This window comes from Peromyscus maniculatus, chromosome 8 (genome assembly GCF_049852395.1).
Source record: "Peromyscus maniculatus bairdii isolate BWxNUB_F1_BW_parent chromosome 8, HU_Pman_BW_mat_3.1, whole genome shotgun sequence".
NCBI classification, from domain to species: domain Eukaryota; kingdom Metazoa; phylum Chordata; class Mammalia; order Rodentia; family Cricetidae; genus Peromyscus; species Peromyscus maniculatus.
In genome coordinates this window covers 81,815,600-81,834,392 of record NC_134859.1, presented here as the reverse complement: position 1 = coordinate 81,834,392, position 18,793 = coordinate 81,815,600, and the positions used below count along the sequence as shown (strand labels likewise).

At 56.3% G+C, this 18,793-nt stretch overlaps 1 protein-coding gene across 1 annotated transcript; it reads right to left on the bottom strand.

Annotated features, from left to right (window-relative positions):
* On the bottom strand, positions 1 to 16,899 carry Col1a1 (collagen type I alpha 1 chain). Its single transcript, XM_006971943.4, has 51 exons — positions 16,690 to 16,899; positions 15,070 to 15,264; positions 14,916 to 14,947; positions 14,761 to 14,796; positions 14,570 to 14,671; positions 13,714 to 13,782; positions 13,431 to 13,475; positions 13,217 to 13,270; positions 13,003 to 13,056; positions 12,519 to 12,572; positions 12,350 to 12,403; positions 11,969 to 12,022; positions 11,804 to 11,848; positions 11,629 to 11,682; positions 11,471 to 11,515; positions 11,261 to 11,314; positions 10,937 to 11,035; positions 10,766 to 10,810; positions 10,575 to 10,673; positions 10,383 to 10,436; positions 10,086 to 10,193; positions 9,929 to 9,982; positions 9,555 to 9,653; positions 9,363 to 9,416; positions 9,173 to 9,271; positions 8,597 to 8,650; positions 8,361 to 8,414; positions 8,207 to 8,260; positions 8,057 to 8,110; positions 7,618 to 7,662; positions 7,425 to 7,523; positions 7,102 to 7,209; positions 6,665 to 6,772; positions 6,414 to 6,467; positions 6,170 to 6,223; positions 5,814 to 5,921; positions 5,670 to 5,723; positions 5,505 to 5,558; positions 5,216 to 5,377; positions 5,006 to 5,113; positions 4,720 to 4,827; positions 4,562 to 4,615; positions 4,344 to 4,451; positions 3,918 to 3,971; positions 3,694 to 3,801; positions 3,354 to 3,407; positions 2,924 to 3,031; positions 2,552 to 2,834; positions 2,206 to 2,396; positions 1,687 to 1,929; positions 1 to 1,564 (listed from the first exon to the last, which is right to left on the bottom strand). Exons 1-51 carry the CDS (start codon positions 16,763 to 16,765, stop codon positions 1,418 to 1,420), a joined length of 4,362 nt encoding a protein of 1,453 aa, XP_006972005.1. The 5' UTR covers positions 16,766 to 16,899; the 3' UTR covers positions 1 to 1,417.
* Positions 16,900 to 18,793: the final 1,894 nt, after the last annotated feature.

Genomic DNA, 18,793 nt, shown 5'->3' with positions numbered 1-18,793 from the left:
TTGGGTCATTTCCACATGCTTTATTCCAGCAATCAAAATAATTAAAAACATCTCAAATTATTATACACATACAAAATAGGTACAGAGTCTCTTGTTTCCTCCCACCCCAGGGGTAAAACTGCTTTTGTGCTTTGAAAAGTGGTGCTCTGAAACCCGGATGCAGGACAGACTAAGAGAGAGGCTGAGGGTAGAGGGGAGGGTTTCAGAAGAGAGAGAGAGAGAGAGAGAGAGAGAGAGAGAGAGAGAGAGAGAGAGAGAGAGAGAGAGATCAGATTGCGATAGGCCCAGGAACTGGAAGAGTGGAGAGAGGGAAGAGAGTGAGCAGCTGGGGCTGGCATTCTCTCCTCTCATGTTAAATAGAAATAGCACCGTCAGGAAAAAAAAAAAATTCACATGAGTCCCTATCCATTAGGAAGAAAAAAAAAAAAAGAATAAAAAAAGACTTTGAACAAAAGGAACATTTGCTGGCCTAGGGAGCATCCTCAACTTCTATAGCACCAGAGATCCCTTCCCACCCCACCCCTTCACAGAGATGTAGCACCTTTGATACCAAACTGGGCACGCTGCCACCCTGCCCCCATCCCCGCCCCCACACAGTTGCCCCGGTGACATGCAAAGACAAGAACGAACGAGGTAGTCTTTTCAGCAACACAATTACACAAGGAACAGAAGCGCCTCTCCCACCCAGCCTGCGCACACGTGTCCGATGTTTCCAGTCTGCTGTGACCCTGCCTGGCTGGTTCCAATCCGCCCCCCAGAGGGGTAGGTGGCTCCCCCACCGCGGCTGGCCCTCGAAAACAAAGTGGGGTGTGTTGCAGAAGCCATGGAGATGCCAGATGGTTAGGCTCCTTCAAAAGTCCGAGAACCCCATGTCCTGGCAGGATTTGGGGGTGCTGGGTGGGGAAGCAGGCTGGGGGTAGGGGGCTGGTGGGATGTTTCAGCATTGCCTTTGGTTGCTGGGCAGACAATGCATTGTTTCCTGTGTCTTTGGGGGAGACTTAAATTTGGGGAGCAATGGAGGAGAGGCCCAAGAGGGGGTGGAGAAAGGAGCAGAAAAGGCAGCATTTGGGGTATCATAAGCCCAGCGGGCAGAAAGGGACTTATACCCACATAGGTCTTCAAGCAAGTGGACCAAGCTTCCTTTTTTAAAAAGTTATTTATTTATTCTTTTTTTTTTTTTTTCCTTTTTGGTAAGGTTGAATGCACTTTTGGTTTTTGGTCAAGTTCAGTTGGTCAAAGATAAAAACTAAGTTTGAGAGATGAATGCAAAGGAAAAAAAAAATGTTTTCCAAAGTCCATGTGAAATTGTCTCCCATTTTTTGGCTTTTGGGGAAGTTCAGTTTTGGGCTGTTCATCTGTTTCCAGGGTTGGGGAAAAGTGGACTGGGTGGGAGGGAACCAGATTGGGTGGAGGGCGTTTACACGAAGCAGGCAGGGCCAATGTCTAATCCGAATTCCTGGTCTGGGGCACCAATGTCCAAGGGAGCCACATCGATGATGGGCAGGCGGGAGGTCTTGGTGGTTTTGTATTCGATGACTGTCTTGCCCCAACTTCCGGTGTGACTCTGGAGTGAAGGGAGAGAGCCATTACCGGGGGAGCAATGACGGAGTGAGGGCCATTCTGACCTGCCCGAGGGCTCAAGTAGAAGCCCCAAGAGGTGGGCTAGACCCAGTCTGGGGGACTCACCGTGCAGCCGTCGACGAGAGTGCTGTAGGTGAAGCGGCTGTTGCCCTCGCCGCGGAGCTCGATCTCGTTGGAACCCTGGAGGAGCAGGGCCTTCTTGAGGTTGCCAGTCTGCTGATCCATGTAGGCTACGCTGTTCTTGCAGTGGTAGGTGATGTTTTGGGAGGCCTCAGTGGACATCAGGCGCAGGAAGGTCAGCTGGATGGCGACATCAGCAGGGTCGGAGCCCTCGCTTCCATACTCGAACTGCACGGGCCAGAGAGAGTAGGGGATGAGCGACCGTGTGGAACTCCTAGTTCCTGGCCTTCCTGCCCAAAATCTGCTAAGAATTTTTATCTTATCAAGTTAAAAAGAGGGGCGTCACTTATCCATGGACACCCGAGGACCTAGGACTCCTGTCCCCTAGACCAGCTCTGCCCTCCACTAAGCCGATGTTAAATCCACTTCCAGGACTTCCTCTGCCTTCTGAGCATGAGGCTAGCCCGTCTCCTGCAAAGTGGCTCTAGGGTTCAGCTCATGTACCTGGAATCCGTCAGTCATGCTCTCGCCGAACCAGACATGCTTCTTTTCCTTGTGGTTATTGCTGATGTACCAGTTCTTCTGGGGCACAGAAGGCTGAGTGGGGAACACACAGGTCTGACCTGTCTCCATGTTGCAGAAGACCTTGATGGCATCCAGGTTGCAGCCTTGGTTAGGGTCAATCCAGTACTCTCCTGAAGCGGGCAGAGCAATATGGAGTCAGGAGAAGTAGGCAGTCAGCACCATATGGAAAGTGGGAGGTAGAAAAGCATGGGGGAAGAGGCAGGGTGGGAGGAAGAGGATGGGCGGAGTGGGAGGGGTGGGGGAGGCAACTGGGGTGAGTCCTTACCGCTCTTCCAGTCAGAGTGGCACATCTTGAGGTCACGGCATGTGCGGGCGGGGTTCTTGCGGCTGCCTTCGGGGCTTCGGATGTTCTCAATCTGCTGGCTCAGGCTCTTGAGGGTGGTGTCCACCTCAAGGTCACGGTCACGGACCACGTTGGCATCATCAGCCCGGTAGTAGCGGCCACCATCATGAGCCTTCTCTTGAGGTGGCTGAGGCAGGAAGCTGAAGTCGTAACCACCACTGGGAGGACCAGGAGGGCCAGGGGGTCCAGGAGGGCCGGGGGGACCCTGTATAAAGAGAGGAGGTCAAGGTTTAATGGTATTCAAGTCTTCTTGGGGATGGAGGGGCATGAGGCAGAGGATGTGGGGCTACGTACAGCAGGACCGCTATCACCAGTGCGACCTCGAGGACCAGGGGGACCAATGGGGCCAGGGAGACCGTTGACTCCATCTTTGCCAGGAGCACCAGCAGAGCCAGGGGGACCCTGGTGGTAGAGAGATGATTGGAGAACATTGTCCAGAAACCCAAGGCAGCCCCAACTCTGGCTGAGGAGCACCCTCCCCACGGCTGCCTCTGTCTAGCCCCCCACTTCTGCCTTACAGGGTGTCCTCAACTATGGCTGGCCTGCAAGGCGCCGGGACCGGAAGGCCAAGGGCTGCATAAGACCAAGAGTCTTTTTCTCTCCGCCCCCTTTCTGGTCTCTGAACTCTTCTCTGGAGAACAGAGGGATGCCTGAAGGTAACCAGGGGTCCTCAAGGTAACCGAGACAGGGGACCCAGGAAGAAGTAACGGAGGGTGCAACTTACCCGGGGACCTGCAGGTCCAGAAGCTCCAGAGGGACCTTGTTCACCAGGAGAGCCCTAAAGGACAGAGAAAGGCCGTTCAGGGGCAGTGGGGGTAACATGCCCCCTCATTCTAGAAATCTAGCTGCAAGTTGTCCATATGCTAAGACCACTCCCACAATCCCTCTCTGGGTACCTCTCTCTCTGTTAGAAATGCCCAGAAATCTTCTGCCCCTACCCCCAAGTAGGAAGGAATCAGAATGGCTATCTAGAGTAGAAACTAAATCCCACTGTGCAGTAAGCACTGGGAGAGGGTGGGAAAGGCCTGATGGTGGCCCGAGCCCGGGAAACTGAGTATACTCACAGGGGAGCCAGGAGGACCCTGGAGGCCGGAGAAACCACGATGACCCTTTATGCCTCTGTCACCCTGTTCGCCTGTCTCACCCTTGTCACCACGGGGACCTTGGGGTCCCTAGAAGAGAGGAGGAGACAGGCTGTCAGGTGGAAGCTTTACTGGTGTCGAGTGGGATGCTGTTCTCATCTGGGCCAGGGTGCTCACGGGACATGAGGTTGGCATGGGACACTTACAGCAGGGCCACGGGCACCAGCAGGGCCAATGGGACCAGCAGGACCAGCAGGACCCTGGGGAGAAGAGAATGTGTTAGATCCTGACTAGGGGAGACCAAGGCTGGGGGCTGCAGAATGAGCCTTCCCCTTGGCCAGACCACTCCTAGCCTACATCCATCGCTCATGCTGTGGCCACCCTTCCTGACTCCCAGTGAAGCCTCCCCAGAGCCAGGCTTCCTGTGATGAGCCGAGGCAAGCCCCATGCCTGGGGGAGACGAAGTTCCGTCTAGAAGAAGGGCCTCAAGGTCAAGTTATGGCTCAGTTTTTCCAGGGAGGCCAAGGGTCCAGACACATCCCAAGACTCCCTCTTCTCCCGCCAGCTGGATGAGGTCATTCACCCATTCCCAGGCCTTTGGGCAAGCCTGAAGCGGAGGCCCAGCTACTTACAGTCTCACCACGGTCGCCACTCTTGCCAGCAGGGCCAACGGGGCCAGGAGCACCGGGGGCACCGGGGGCACCAGGGGGGCCAGCAGGGCCGGTCTCACCACGGTCACCCTGGGAGCAGAAGGTAAAGGTCATGGGGTCGGCCTCAGATGGAGTACTCAGGCTGGGGAGGGGCTAGGGCAAACCCGAGTCCAGCCCTGGTGTGTGGCCTGATCTCTTACCTTGGGGCCAGGAGAGCCATCTCTTCCAGGGGAGCCTTCAGCACCGGGGGATCCCTGGAGAGGGAATGGGGAGAGGTGAGAGGCCACCCCAGGAAAGAGGTCAGGCACAGGCCGAGTGGCCCTGTGCAGGCTCTGGCTAAGGGGTAGAGGCTACTTACTTCACGTCCAGATTCACCAGGGGGGCCAGCCAATCCAGGGGGGCCCATGGGGCCAGGGGGACCACGTTCGCCACTTGATCCAGAAGGACCTTGCTTGCCAGGTTCGCCCTAAAGAAGAAGAAGAAGAGAGGTAGAGTGAGGCTGGGGGCCAGATGTGGGGGCTCAAGCCGTGAGAACACGTCTATCATATTTTCTCTCCTTGTCTTCCACCACTGCTACCCTGCCCCTTCCGAGTCCTGAGGGGATTCGTCTTGGAGAGACCCCAAGATGAAGACGGAGCACTCACAGAGGGGCCAGGAAGACCAGGGAAGCCTCTTTCTCCTCTCTGACCGGGAAGGCCAACCACACCACGCTGTCCAGCAATGCCCTGAGGTCCAGGGGTACCAGGAGAGCCCTGTGGGAGGCAGAGAGGGGTGAGAAGGCCTCACAATGGCACAGAGAGGATTCACAGCATCTGGATCTCTCCAGAACCCCAGAGACCAGGGCTAGTACTTACAGCGGGTCCATCAGCACCAGGGGCTCCTTTCTCACCAGCAGGGCCAGGGGGACCTGGGGGACCAACTTCACCAGGACGTCCCGCGGGACCAGTCTCACCACGGGGACCTTTGCCTCCTTCTTTGCCGACGGGACCGGGAGGGCCAGGGGGTCCAGCATTTCCCTAGATGGACACAAGAGGGACTGTCTAGAGTCCAGGCTTCCACAGCATCACAGTTGCATGGCCCGGCCAGGCTCCCTGTCCTGACAGTGTGTGCCCCCCAGCCCAATCCCAAACCACAGATACTCACAGAGGGGCCAGGGGGACCAACGCGACCAGCAGCACCAGGAAAACCAGTAGCACCCTGGTAGGAGAGAACACAGGGTGGTCAGAAGTGAACCGTCAGCTTACCTGGCCTGATCCCCTCCAACCTCCGGCCCTGGGGAGGCTCCACAGAGGTGCGCATGCTACTCACAGGGGGACCAGCAGAGCCACGAGGACCTTTGGGTCCAGGAGCACCAACGTTACCCTGTAAGAGAGTTGTAGAGGTATGAGACCCAGGCTAGCCCCAAGTCTAAGGCTACCCAAAGCTTGGGTGGTAGAGGATGAGCCTACTCACAATGGGGCCAGGGGGTCCAGCAGGTCCAGCGGGGCCGGGAGGACCAGTGTCGCCTTTAGTACCCGTTTCTCCAGGTTCGCCTTTAGCGCCAGGTTGGCCATCAGCACCCTGGGCAAGGGGGAGAATGGAGAAGGGGGGGAGTGGATAAGGCCGCCTGGGAGCGGAAGGCCTCTGGGCTGGAGGGGGAGGCACACAACTCGAAACTTGGAATTGCAGAGACACTTGGAGACAACCAGTCCCCTCCCCACCCGTCTCCCCTGACTCGGGGTAACACTTCTGTCCTCATTCAGTCACCCCAGGTCCTGTGTCTCATGTCTCAGCTGGTGACAGAGAGTAAAGAAGGTCTTGGTACTCACAGGGGGGCCAGCGAAACCAGCAGGGCCAGGGGGGCCGGGCTCACCACGGTCTCCCTAGAAGAAGAAGAAGATGATGATGATGGCAGCTTTGGAGAGGTGTCTCAACATTGGGGAAGGAGAGGAACAGATGGGGTAGAGGGACAGAGGTGGAGGCAACAGGGGGTGGGGGGTGGATTGGGGGGGATGGAAAGCAGGTAGGAGAGAAGGCTGAACATAGATCTTATTGGGGGTCTTCTGTACTTACGGGGGCACCACGGGCTCCGGTGGGACCAGCAGGACCACTGGGACCAGTTTCACCCTGTGAGGGGGAGACAAGAACTCTGAACTCTCCCGGAAGATGAACCAATCGCAGCTCCCCTCCCTCCGGGTCCTTTGAACTTCCTGGGTCATCAGCTTCAAATGGCAGGACCTGCCTTCCCTGCAGAGCCCGGCCTGGGCTGGGCTTGCCGAAGAAGCTATGTGTTAGGAAATAAGGTGAACAAGGCAGCCACTCACCTTGTCACCAGGGGCACCAGCAGGGCCGGGAGGACCAATGGGACCAGTCAGACCACGGGGACCATCTTTGCCAGGAGTGCCGTCAGCACCTTTGGGACCAGCATCACCCTAAAGACAGGGAAAAGTCAGACTCCAGGGTGAGGTGAGGAGCTGAGCTACAGCATTCTGCAGACGTTTCTCAGACCCGGTGCCCAGGACACAAGATCCTTTCAGGGGAAAAGGTGCCTACCTGGGGATTCAGGTGGAACCTGGGTTAAGAGGACCCTGAGTTCTACAGAGTGATAAATAAAGGAGCCTCCACCAGGGAGAGGCCCCGAACTCATGACCATGGTAACACATCAGGAGAAGGGCCCGAATCACAGGTATAAGATTACCCAGCAAAGCAAGGAGATAAGTGAGAACCACCAAGGCCTCATGGGAGGAAAAGGTTGACTTACTCTGTCACCCTTAGGGCCTGGAAGACCAGCTGCACCACGTTCACCAGGCATTCCCTGAAGACCAGGAGCGCCTTGGCTACCGGGGGCTCCAGGGGCACCAGTATCACCCTGTTTGGTAAACAAGAGGATGAGTGAGACATAGAGTCCCTCTCAGAGCTCAGAGCTCACTTAGGCTCTCCTGTGTGTGGATCCATAGCTAGACGGACAAACTCAGAGACCCAACCACAGGTCCCATGGGCCCCCAACTCAGGTCTTGTGCCCCAACCCTCCACACCCCTATGGTTTGGGTCATAGCCATCATACCCTTTCCACGATGCCCTCACCTTGGCGCCATCATTGCCGGGAGCACCATTGTTTCCACGGGGACCAGCAGGACCTGGGGGACCTTGTACACCACGCTCACCAGGGAAACCTCTTTCGCCCTACAAAGGGAGGAGAGGACACATGATGGCTGCTCCGGCAACAGGACGGAGCTCAGGACGCTGGGAGGGGAGTGGCGTGAGAGGGCCCACTTACTCTTGCTCCAGAGGGTCCAGGGGCACCAAGGTCTCCAGGAACACCCTGGGGGTGGAAAGGAGGAACAACAGTGAGCCCAAACTCCCCCTGAGAAAGAGCCTCTGCCCCTCTTCCTGGGAGCTGGTCCTTGGGCCCCATATTTAGAGATGGACACATTCGTGGCTGAGAATTGAAGTTTCTCCTTACAACGGGAAGGCTTGAGGTAAAGCCAGAGTTATTCCGGGAGTTGGGGTAAAGAAGTCACCTTGCCTAGAAGTCACACAGCCACTCCCAGGTCATAAGCAGCTCCCTCGTTCTTTCTTTGTGGAACCACAGTCCTCCCCTGTGTCTAGCCTCTATCCCTCTAGCTGCTACTTTCTGATCAGCTAGGAGCAGTGAGTGGTCTGTTTCTTTTTAATTCCTGCATGCCCCTGACCTCTGGCCAGCTGCTACCTCTTACCTGTTCACCGGGCTTGCCGGCTTCACCAGGAGGACCAGCAGGGCCGGGGAGACCCTGTAAGGTGGGGGAGATGGGGGAGGCGAGGAGAAGGGGTTAGGATCTCTGAGAGTTAACAAAGGCACTCCCTACAAACCTGTCACCAGACCTCACCTGGAATCCAGGGGAGCCAGCGGGGCCTTGCTCGCCTCTCTCACCAGCAGGACCCTGTCACAGAGAAGAGGCTGTGGTCATGGACAGTCCAAGGAGGAGGGAGGCAGAGTCCGCCCTTCCCTGCTCCCCGGGCCTCCCCGATGGGGACACTTACGGCAGGTCCGGGGGCACCTTGAGCTCCAGCTTCTCCATCTTTGCCAGCAGGACCCTGTGGGGAGAAGGCGACAAAGCCAGCGTGGTGAGGCCGAGGGCAGCAGCAAGTGAGGCCTGCACCACTGGGACAGAGCAGAGCCCGCAAGTGGCTTCTGATGCTCCCACAGTGCAGGCTGAGGATGGGATGCGTCACAGGCAGGGGCAGAAAGGGGACAGAGACTCAGAAGAGATACTCACAACAGGGCCAGGGGGTCCGGGAACACCCCGCTCTCCAACTTTTCCGGGCTCTCCCTGTGGAGAAAGGGAGGCAAGATTGAGGGTCACGGGACGGGACTCACTGCAATCAAAGACCCCTCGTTACAGTGAGTGTTCCTAGGGGGTTTTCTGCTCAAGAAGGCTGCAGCCTCTAGGGAAGGCCTTGCTGGCATCTAATGCGTGGCCTCTCTGCCTGCTCCCAAAGCAGATGATGCTGCCCGAGGCTCCTTCCTGGTCACCCTATCCTCTCCCCTTCCTTTTCCCTGACACTCACCTGCAGTGACCCAAACTGCAAATGGTTATTATCCCTCAGGGTTCTCCCCACCATACTTGGGGGCAGCTATCACATAGAAGGCCCATCTTATCTGTGTGCCGGGGGAAGCTTGCCCGGCAACAGTTCTTACTCATCACAGACAAAGCAATGATCATGGAGCCAAGCGTCTCTTATTCTACCAATGGGTCCAGAAGGGGTCATTAAAGGGCCTGAGGTCTCCCGGCCAGTCAGTGGACTTAGAATGCCTGTCTCTGGCTCTTCATTGTTCCTCATTGAACACTCACAGCAGTGCCCTTAGGTCCGGGGAATCCCATCACGCCAGCCTGGCCACGGGCTCCAGGAGGACCTGGGGGTCCGGGGCGACCATCTTGACCAGCGGGACCCTGAGGACGGGAGGCACAAGAAGTGTGGTAAGGACTAAGGTATGCCCACGGGAGGGTAGGGGTGACGAGTGAGAGGGGAAGCATTACTTACAGGGGGGCCGGTTTTGCCATCAGGACCAGGGCTGCCAGGACTGCCAGTGAGACCCTAGGAAGAGGCAGACAGGTGTGAACAGAGGTCGGGGAGGGGGAGGGGCGGCGGCGGCGGCGGCGGCGGCGGCCGGGTCCTGAGCACCAGCTGCAGGCTGTCCCAGTCTCATGCAGGACAGAGGGTCTTGGCTCTCACCTTGGCACCGGGGAGACCAGCTTCACCAGGGCGACCAGCTTCACCAGGAGAACCTTTGGGACCAGCAGGCCCAGGAGAACCACGTTCACCAGCAGGACCCTAAGTGGAGAGAAGTCACAGGCACATCAGGGTCACAGCCTTGGCCTCATTACCGTGGGTTAGCATTCTTCACGCTGGGAGAAGATTCAGGACTTTGAGGGGCATCGGTGAGGATGCCCAAGTGAGGCCGAATATGAGGAGGGAGGCACGGATATGGGCACAGGTAGCAGGGAGCATTGTTGAGGGCATGGGGAGGGATGCGTGAACAGTCCTGTCAGGGGTAAGTGACATCAGGCAGCTGGGGGTCCGCTTCTCTGCCAGGGAAGAGAGATTACCTTGGGGCCAGCGACACCATCAGCACCAGGGAAACCACGGCTGCCAGGTCCACCCTGCAGGGAGAAAGGAAGGGGCCGGTGAGCTTAATTACCACCCCCAGGCACTGGGCAAGCACGGAGGGCAGCTGAGAAGAAGGAGGGGGCGCGGGGGACTTACACGCTCGCCAGGAGGTCCAGGCAGGCCAGTAGGTCCGGGTTCGCCACGGGCTCCTCGTTTTCCTTCTTCCCCAGCAGGGCCAGGGGGACCTTGAACTCCAGCAGGGCCCTGGAGTGGGCAGAGAGAGAGAGTGTGAGTGGCCTTGGTGAGGGGGCACAAACCCCGGAGCCTATGATGCTGGCCTCTAGCGACAGGGCTCCTGAGTATGGGCTGGGGGCTCCCCTCCTCCCTGGGTCTCCCTTGAGAGGCTCCCAAGCCCCAGGGGCTGAGGAGAAGGAGGGGTGACGTGGGACTTACGGGCTCTCCTTTGGCACCAGTGTCCCCTTTGTTGCCGGGAGCACCAGGTTCACCCTGTGTCGGGGGGAGCAGGAGAGAATTGAGATGAGAGTTGGGGTTACTCCGTTGGTTCGCAATTGTGCGCTTCCCCCAGAAGGGGGCGCACTGGAGCGAGTGCGTAAGTTGCACGGAAGGGGAGAGTTTTGTACTTACGCTGTTACCCTTGGGACCTGGAGCGCCGCTGGGGCCCTGGGGTCCAGAGGGGCCTCGGGCGCCAGGGAAGCCAGGAGCACCAGCAATACCAGGAGCACCCTGCAGGAGGTAGGGCAGACATTTTAGCCCAGGGGCGGAGGGCATGGGAGAGGAGGCGGAGGGCATGGGGGAGGGGGCTGGTGGCGACTTACATTAGCACCTTTAGCACCAGGTTGTCCATCAGCACCGGGGTTTCCCTGCAACCCAGAGAGAGGAGAGTGAGTGACAGGTAAGGACTCTGAAGCTGGCAAGGAGTACCACGGGGGACAGTGGCGGGCGGGGAAGGGGGCGCGGGGCGCTGGGGGCAGGAGGAGCGCACTTACAGCAGGGCCAGCAGCACCAGCAGGGCCAGGGGGTCCGGGTTCACCACGAATACCCTGGGGGCCTTCAGAGCCTCGGGCTCCTTGGGGACCAGCTTCACCCTGTATTCGAGGAAAGGACCAATCAGAACCCAACCTGGGGCCTCTAGCATCGCTTCTGGAGGTCAGGTGTGTGTTGGGGTGGGGTCAGAAGAGCAAGGGAGGGGACCCCAGGACAGAGGTGTTGAGGAGTGTACTTCATTCTTGCCACTCTGGGCTCCCCTGATCTGGGGTGACACCCAGTCCTTGGCCTGTGACCATCACGCTCAAAGAAAGAACGGGTCTCACCTTAGCACCAACTGCACCAGGGAAGCCAGGAGGGCCAGTGGGGCCAGTAGGTCCCTGGGAACAAAATGGAGGCGTAAACACAAGGCATAGATGGAGGCTAAGAGCTCCTAGGTTTCAACAGCTGATGTCAGCCCCAAGAGCTGACCCTGAGACCTTCTCCCCACACCCCACCCCCGCCCCACACTCCCACAAAGTCAAAGCCGTCCTTACTGGGGGTCCAGCTGCACCAGTAGCACCATCGTTACCACGAGCACCCTGCGTGAGAGAGGAGAGGCCCGATTATGTCCCTGAGCACTGGACAGTTCCCAGAGTTCCTGGGGAACTCCAGCCAGAGCCCAGGGACATCCCAAGGGACTAAGAGTACTTACAGCAGAGCCAGGGGGTCCAGGGCGACCTCTTTCACCAGGCAGACCTCGGGGACCCTAATAACCAAACCACGAGAGGTCAAGCGAGATGGAGACACACTCTCTCCCAGCCTCCATCCATCCTTCACCCCACCCCTCCCTCTGGGAGCACCCCCATCCCTCAAGCTAGCAAACTCACCATCTGGCCAGGAGCTCCATTTTCACCGGGACTGCCAGGCTCTCCCTAGGGACAGAGAACAGAGTGAGGGATTCACATATAGTGGGACTGTTGGGCTGTGTGTGTGTGTGTGTGTGTGTGTGTGTGTGTGTGTGTGTGTGTGTGTCACTTCTGACAGTCTCTTACCTTAGGACCAGCAGGACCAGCATCTCCCTTGGCACCATCCAAACCACTGAAACCCTAAGGGAGGAAAGAGGGATGAAGTGAGACCCTGTGGAGGGAGTACGCCACTTTGACACCCACACAGATTTGAAGAAGAGTTTTGGGAGATCGCCTTAGCCATTTCCCTTGTTTCTGAGGTAGACTAGACCTCAATTCACCAACCATCCCATCTAGTCTCTTTATGGGAACTTCTTCCCCATGAAAGGAAGTTCTTTTGGATGTCTAACCTATGACCTTTGAGATATCTGCATCTACCACCTGACATGATAAGCAGGATCTCTGGGGGAAGGGGTTAGGATGGTGACTTGGGACTTTGGGGGCTTCAGGGACTCAAAAGAGACTTACTCTGTGTCCCTTCATTCCAGGGAGGCCAGCTGTTCCAGGCAATCCCCGAGCACCCTGGAAAGAAAGACAAAAAAGGACTTGGAAATGTGTCAGAAGGGCTCTGTGGCCACGGCTGCTAAATGCATCCCCAGTGCAGTAAGACCTGGGGTCCATCCTCACACTTGCTCACCTGAGGCCCAGAAGGTCCACGCTCACCAGGACGGCCAGGTTTACCAGCTTCCCCCTGCAGAGAGAGAAAAGGCCATTATGGCTGTGCCCTGGAAAGGGTAGAAGGGCTCAGGTTTGTTTATTGGGGTTTATTGAAGGGTGGGTTTGGGTTAGGGGCCCAGGACCTCACTTTGAACCTAAAACTCAATTTAGATCTACAGTGACGCCTCTGGTGACATATGAGTACCTTCCAAGGAAATTCTGTCACCACGTATTCATTTCTACATCTGATCGTCCCCCAACTCTTAACCTGGATCACTCCAAGGAATGGGAGTGGGGGCTGCCTCACTAAGACATGCTACTCCGTGGAAAAGTCACTGCCAAGGGCCGTCTGGACACCAGGGAGAACATTCCCCTGGTTATTGCCCCCAAGGGCGGCGAGATCCTGGAGGGGGAATTTAGGACCCACACAGGATGAGACTGTATCCTTTCCTGGGGCTACTTACATCATCTCCGTTCTTGCCAGGAGGGCCAGGGGGACCTCGGGGACCCATTGGACCCTAGAGGAGAAAGGAGAGGCCATTAGCGCTCCAAGATGAGAGACAACGAAGAGGAAGACTGGAGTTGGGAGGTGACCAGTCACCCCTCACTCAGTATGGGTGACCTTCCACGGGAGAATTGGTGGAGAGGGGGGGGTGTCAGCAGGGAGGATTGACTTACTGAAGCGCCAGGCTCGCCAGGTTCACCAGGGGGACCTTGGAAACCCTGAGGACCCTGGAGAATGAGAGAAGGGTAGGCTCAGAAAGGCAGGTTCCTGCCAGGCTGTCTCCCTCTTACAAGAGATGTCTACCAGCCTTCTGCCCTTCCCCCAACCTTTCTCTCCCAACACTCCCCCCATGCCCAAGGTAATACACGAAGATCCCTGAATACGTACAGGTGCGCCAGGGGGGCCAGGAAGACCACGGGGACCAGAAGGACCCTACAGAAGGAAAAAGGGGTGCATGTGATATCGTAGGTGAGAGCAGTGTGGGAGAGGTCTGTTTGTACTGCATCCTGTGGGGATCACAGTGGTCCTGCATCTTCTCCAGGTCTGGAGTCCCAAAGGTGGCCTTTCCCTCCGGAGCTCTCTGTATACCAGCCCCTAGCAGAACCATCATTGGCCTTTCTCTTCTGAACCCCCAACTTCTCTGTCATCACTGCTCCCCCTGGCGGCTCACCATGGGGCCAGGCACGGAGACGCCAGCTGATTTCTCATCATAGCCATAGGACATCTGGGAAGCAAAGTTCTAGAAAAACAAGAGAGAGCGTGCATGAGGCTCAGAATGGTTAACGGAAGGGCAGGAGGCATTGCCAGGAAAGGGACAAACTGACATGGGCTTGTGGATGTGATGAAGACTGTAAGATATTCCTGTACCAGACACCCCAATTGAACCATCTAACCAGATAATCGCAGACTGCAGAACAGTCTATAAAATAACAGCCTCTGCCCAACAACCAGGCTCTTCAAAACTTTGCTGAGTCAAGGATGACAAAGTGTCTCAGATACAATCCACATTTGTGGGGACCAGCGAGATGAGATAATGAAATGAAATTGGTGGTCTTGGAAAAGAAGGGAAAAAAATGTTATAAAGGACATTTTGGGCATTGGTGAAATCTGAATGTGGGTTGTATATTAGGCAATAGTGCTAAGCCAACATTAAATTTGGTGCCATGGTCCCATAGGAGAATGTCCCTGTTTAGGAAATGCACTTAAGTGCTTTTGGAGCATAGGGCATGGGCATGTTCTTGGCAACTCATGTCTCAAATGGTTCAACACACACACACACACACACACACACACACACACTCACACACACACACACACACACACACACACACGAGAACTGTGTGCCCAAAGAGTGATGAAGCAGGTGTATCGAAGGGTGAATAAAAGTTCTGTGTACTACTGCAACGTCTCTGTAAGTTTATGATTATTCAAAAATATGAAGTTATGTCTGCCAAAACCCAAAGCAAAGCAAAGCCAAACAAAAACCGAGGAGTCACACAGGTCTGGGGTCTCCAAGCTCTACTTACTCCTCCGAGGCCAGGGAGGCCCGGGGGACCAGGAGGACCAGGAGGACCAGGAAGTCCAGGCTGTCCAGGGATGCCATCTTGTCCAGGGGGGCCAGAGGGTCCCTGCACCAAGAGAGAACAGGGCTGCTATGGGCACAAACCAGAGGCACGCCCCCTCCAGTTTCCCAGGGCACTTAGAATGCAATGCTTACCCTTGGGCCTTGAGGGCCACGTTCTCCCTTGGGTCCCTGTGGGGTGGAGGGTGAAAAAAACAAGAGGCCGGTTAGAGAACCGAGGAAAGCTGGAGTCCATAGGAGGACAGTGGGAGTCCCGGACCGGTGAGCGAAAGTATGAAGCAGAGTATTACCTCGACTCCTAAGAGTTCTTGGCCTGGTGATCCTGTTGGGGGAAAGACGTGCAGTTAGAAGTAAGTTTCCGAAAGTACGTGAGGTGTTAGAGGCTCTCAAGACACAGGCGAAGGAGGGACTCTGACCTCCCCTAACGCTAGCCCCAGAACGTACCAAGGTCTTCTGGGCAGAAAGCACAGCACTCGCCCTCGCGTCTTTGGGGGTTGGGACAGTCCAACTTTTCGGTGCACTTTACTTCATCGCACACGGCCGTGCCATTGTGGCAGATACAGATCACGCAGACATCGGCTTTCCACGTCTCACCATTGGGGATCTTTACGCCATTGTGTATGCAGGTGATTTCAGGGACTGCGCAAATGGGAAAAGACCCAGGACGTGAGCCGCTCTGAGAACCCCACCTCGGGGCACCAGGGAACCCCAGCCCTACTCACCCTTTCCTCTAAGAGGCGCAGGCAGATTTTCCACTTCCTGCCTCTCCCCCTCCTCCCCTCCTATTTTCTTCCCTCAAATCCTTAAATGCTGGTCTGCTCCAAAGCGGCGTTCAGTGACAGCCCCGGGGCGCCTGGCCAGGACAGCTATAACTTCCCAGTTCTCAGGAATTTCAACAAAGCTTTAGAGTGGGGTCGCTTCCAAACTCAACCTCAGCCCACGCGCGTGAAATAAAAAGCCCTCTGCGGGAGAGTGGGAGGGGTCCTATACAGTAGAAGGGGGCTCATGGGGTGTGGTTTGCGCGCAAACAAGAGGCGGGGGTGGGAGGAGAGACGAGGAGTTCCAGCCCTGGTCCCACCTCCATTCCCTGGGCAGGTGGGATGGAGTGGGAGGGGCTAAAATGTGGAGGGGCTGATCTCCGTCGAGTTCGGCCCAGAGTAGTAAAATGTACCCCTAAAGTTGGATACATCCTAACCCCCTGCGCCGAGGAATCTTAAAATAAAACTTGCTTCCGAGACAAGCCCGATCCCTCAAAGCCAGCCAGTGCTTTGGAGTCGCTCCTTAGCCAAAGAACTTAAGTCTACAAATAGTAGTGATTAGTAAACCACGCCCACCGCGCTAGTACCGGATCAAGGCAACCACTAGGTGGCGAGCAAAGCTAAGCAATGCACGGGGCGGAACCAATTTTACACGGTCTGGGCCACTTTTTTCAAAGACAGGGACTAATCCATCCCTGGTTTTATTTTCCCAGTCTGGAGATGCAGGTCCAAGCCTGGCAATAACCCAGATCTTCCCTCTTTAGCCCGCGCGCTGTAAAGTACTGTACCAGGACAGTTACTGCTCAAGGTTGACCAGCAGGAGGCGCAGGGACCGCGCCCTGTCAAGTCCGAGCCAAACTTTCTCAACCAGCAACCCTCCCACTCCGTGCGTCCCCTCCCCCCGAGCCCAGCACCCCGGCGGCCCCAGCAACACTGTCTAGCCTGCAGAGAAGGCAAACAATCTTTCCTTATGAATCATCCCGCAGCCTTTTTGATAGCTTTTACATCTTGGGCTCCGAATCTATCCCAGCGGCCTTATTCCATCTTCGACGTACTCTGTTCCAACCCGTGCCCAGATTCCCACTTTTCCTGTGCTTGGAATTTACTCCGGTGCCATTTCACCCCGCGCTCCACTTCTGAGAATTGTTCGCCCTCATCTGCACCCCAGAGTGACCTCTCTCCTCCCAATTCCTCTCAATCACCTTCCCACCTCTGACTGGAGCATCCAGCGTTTCCGTTTAAGTCTCAATTGCCAGGACCCAGAGCAGAACGCGATACCAAGAACTCCCCAAAGTTTGGAACTTACTGTCTACTTGGCCATGCGTCAGGAGGGCAGTGGCTCCTAAGAGGAGCAGGAGCCGGAGGTCCACAAAGCTGAACATGTCTAGACCCTAGACATGTAGACTCTTTGCGGCTGGGGTGGGGGGTTAGCTTCGGCTCATGCGTGGCCTCACTCCGCGTGCCTCCTGCTCCGTCCCGAGGAGAAACTCCCGTCTGCTCCGACGACTGGCCTGGGCCCCTTTTATACCATCCTGATGCAGAGCTGGGAGGAACCCTGCCTCTTGGAGAGGGGGAGCCGGCAGCCCGGCCCCCAGCCAATCAGAACTGCCTGGCCCGGCCCCCAATTTGGAACGGAGAGGGGGGAGGAGGGAAAGGAAGGGAACGGAGTCCACCCAGCTCCCCCCTCCACTTTGCAACTCTGCCGCCCCTGCCCCCCAGATCTACCCGGGCCAGAGGTACTGTCACCGGAGTGTGGTTGGGCCCTCAGTATATTCCAGTATATTGTGGGCTAAGGAGTGGGTAGGGGATGCCCCTTGCACTTTCTTTCTGGGACCTCAAATCAGAAGGATGTGAAACTGGGGATTCACTGAGTGGGGGAACACTACAAAGGAGTCAGGGTCAGGCATAACTGGAAAACTGGCCTTGGTTCTTAATCTTTCTGACATCCTTGGGAAAAACTAAGGAATAAGCTGGACAGGCATCCCCCCAAATCAGAAGAACCAAGTAGTTAAGCAGATGTGCCTGTTTGGGGAGCGGGGGGGTCATCTCTTGGTGTGGTCCAGGTGTGGAGGATAGGAATATTTGTGAACAGGTTAGACATCTCTTCACAGATACCAGGAATCGGATCTGTGGTTGCTTGAAAGGAGGAAGGGGGATGGTGATCTGTCCCGCCATGCCTATGCTATGGCTCCACAAGCCCTTCTCCAGCTCCAGGTGTGACTGAGGGAGACAGTTCTGAGGAGGCTGGGGAGAAGTTTGACACCCTTGTCCTTCCAGAAAGGGGTTTGTGCAGTCAGTGGAGCAACAGGGTAGGCTGGAGGACTTCCAGGGTCTCAAAGGTATGGACTGGGGTTTGTTGTGTAAATTCATTCTCTGACCGCCTCCATGCCAGAGCTGGGAAGTGCATTTGTTGGGGGAGGCCTGTGAGCACAGACACCTTAGAAGAGGGTCTTGTATCGTCAGGGACTGGTTAGAGGCCCTCCTAGGTAGCAATATCAATCCAGAGAGAACAGGTCGAAGACACTTGGGCAGAGAGGGCTGTTCTCAAAGTGACAGAGAGTTTCCTTTTCTTATTGTACCTGGCCTTGGTCTGGGGACACCTAAGTGAATCCAGTGTGTGGAGGGAACTTGTGTTTGGTAGCGGAGTGACTTTATTTTAGGGCTACTCCCCACATTCTCACTTCTTTACTAGAGAAATCCTGGCCATTACTCTCTGCAATCAGGAAAGGGTCATCATCTGTAGCCCCCTCCCCCAGAACAGCAGGTTATATGTAGAGGAGATGTCTCTAGAAGACTGTCTCCTTTCTTCCCCTATGTCCCATCCCCCCAAAAGTGCTCTGCCTGACCCCCAATCTATTTAGGACCTTCATCTTGCCAAAACACAGGTGGTGAGGGAAGGCACTGGGGTCTCCTTGCAGGGCCCCCTAGATGTCCTGTACCACTTCCCTCACCGGCTCCTTTGGAGCTGCAAACGTGGAAGCAGAGAGTCCCGCCTCCTCCAAACCATCCAAGATTCCATTGCTCCCCCCCCCCACGCCCTCCTTGAGTTAGTTTTGTGCAACGAAGGCAAAGGGAAAAAAAAAAAAGACCAAGGGAACAGAAGGGGAGGGAGCCACGTCGCTGGCCGTGGGCAGCTAGGCTGAGCAGCGCGGGTGGGGTGGTGGAGGGAGACTGCATGGGGCTGTAATTAAAGGGAAAATATAGAGTTTCCAGAGAGGCTGGAGACAGCAATGGAAGAACGGGACTTCATCAATTATCCCAACCATGTGGCAGTAACTTGTGGCCCAGGATCTGCCCCCGCCCAGTGCCAGTGCCTGCAGGGCAAGACTGGGGGGTTGAGATGCTGAGATGGTAGTTCCAGGAACCCACCAAAGTCCTGCCTTCCACTGTGGTCAGTTCCTAAAGGGTGC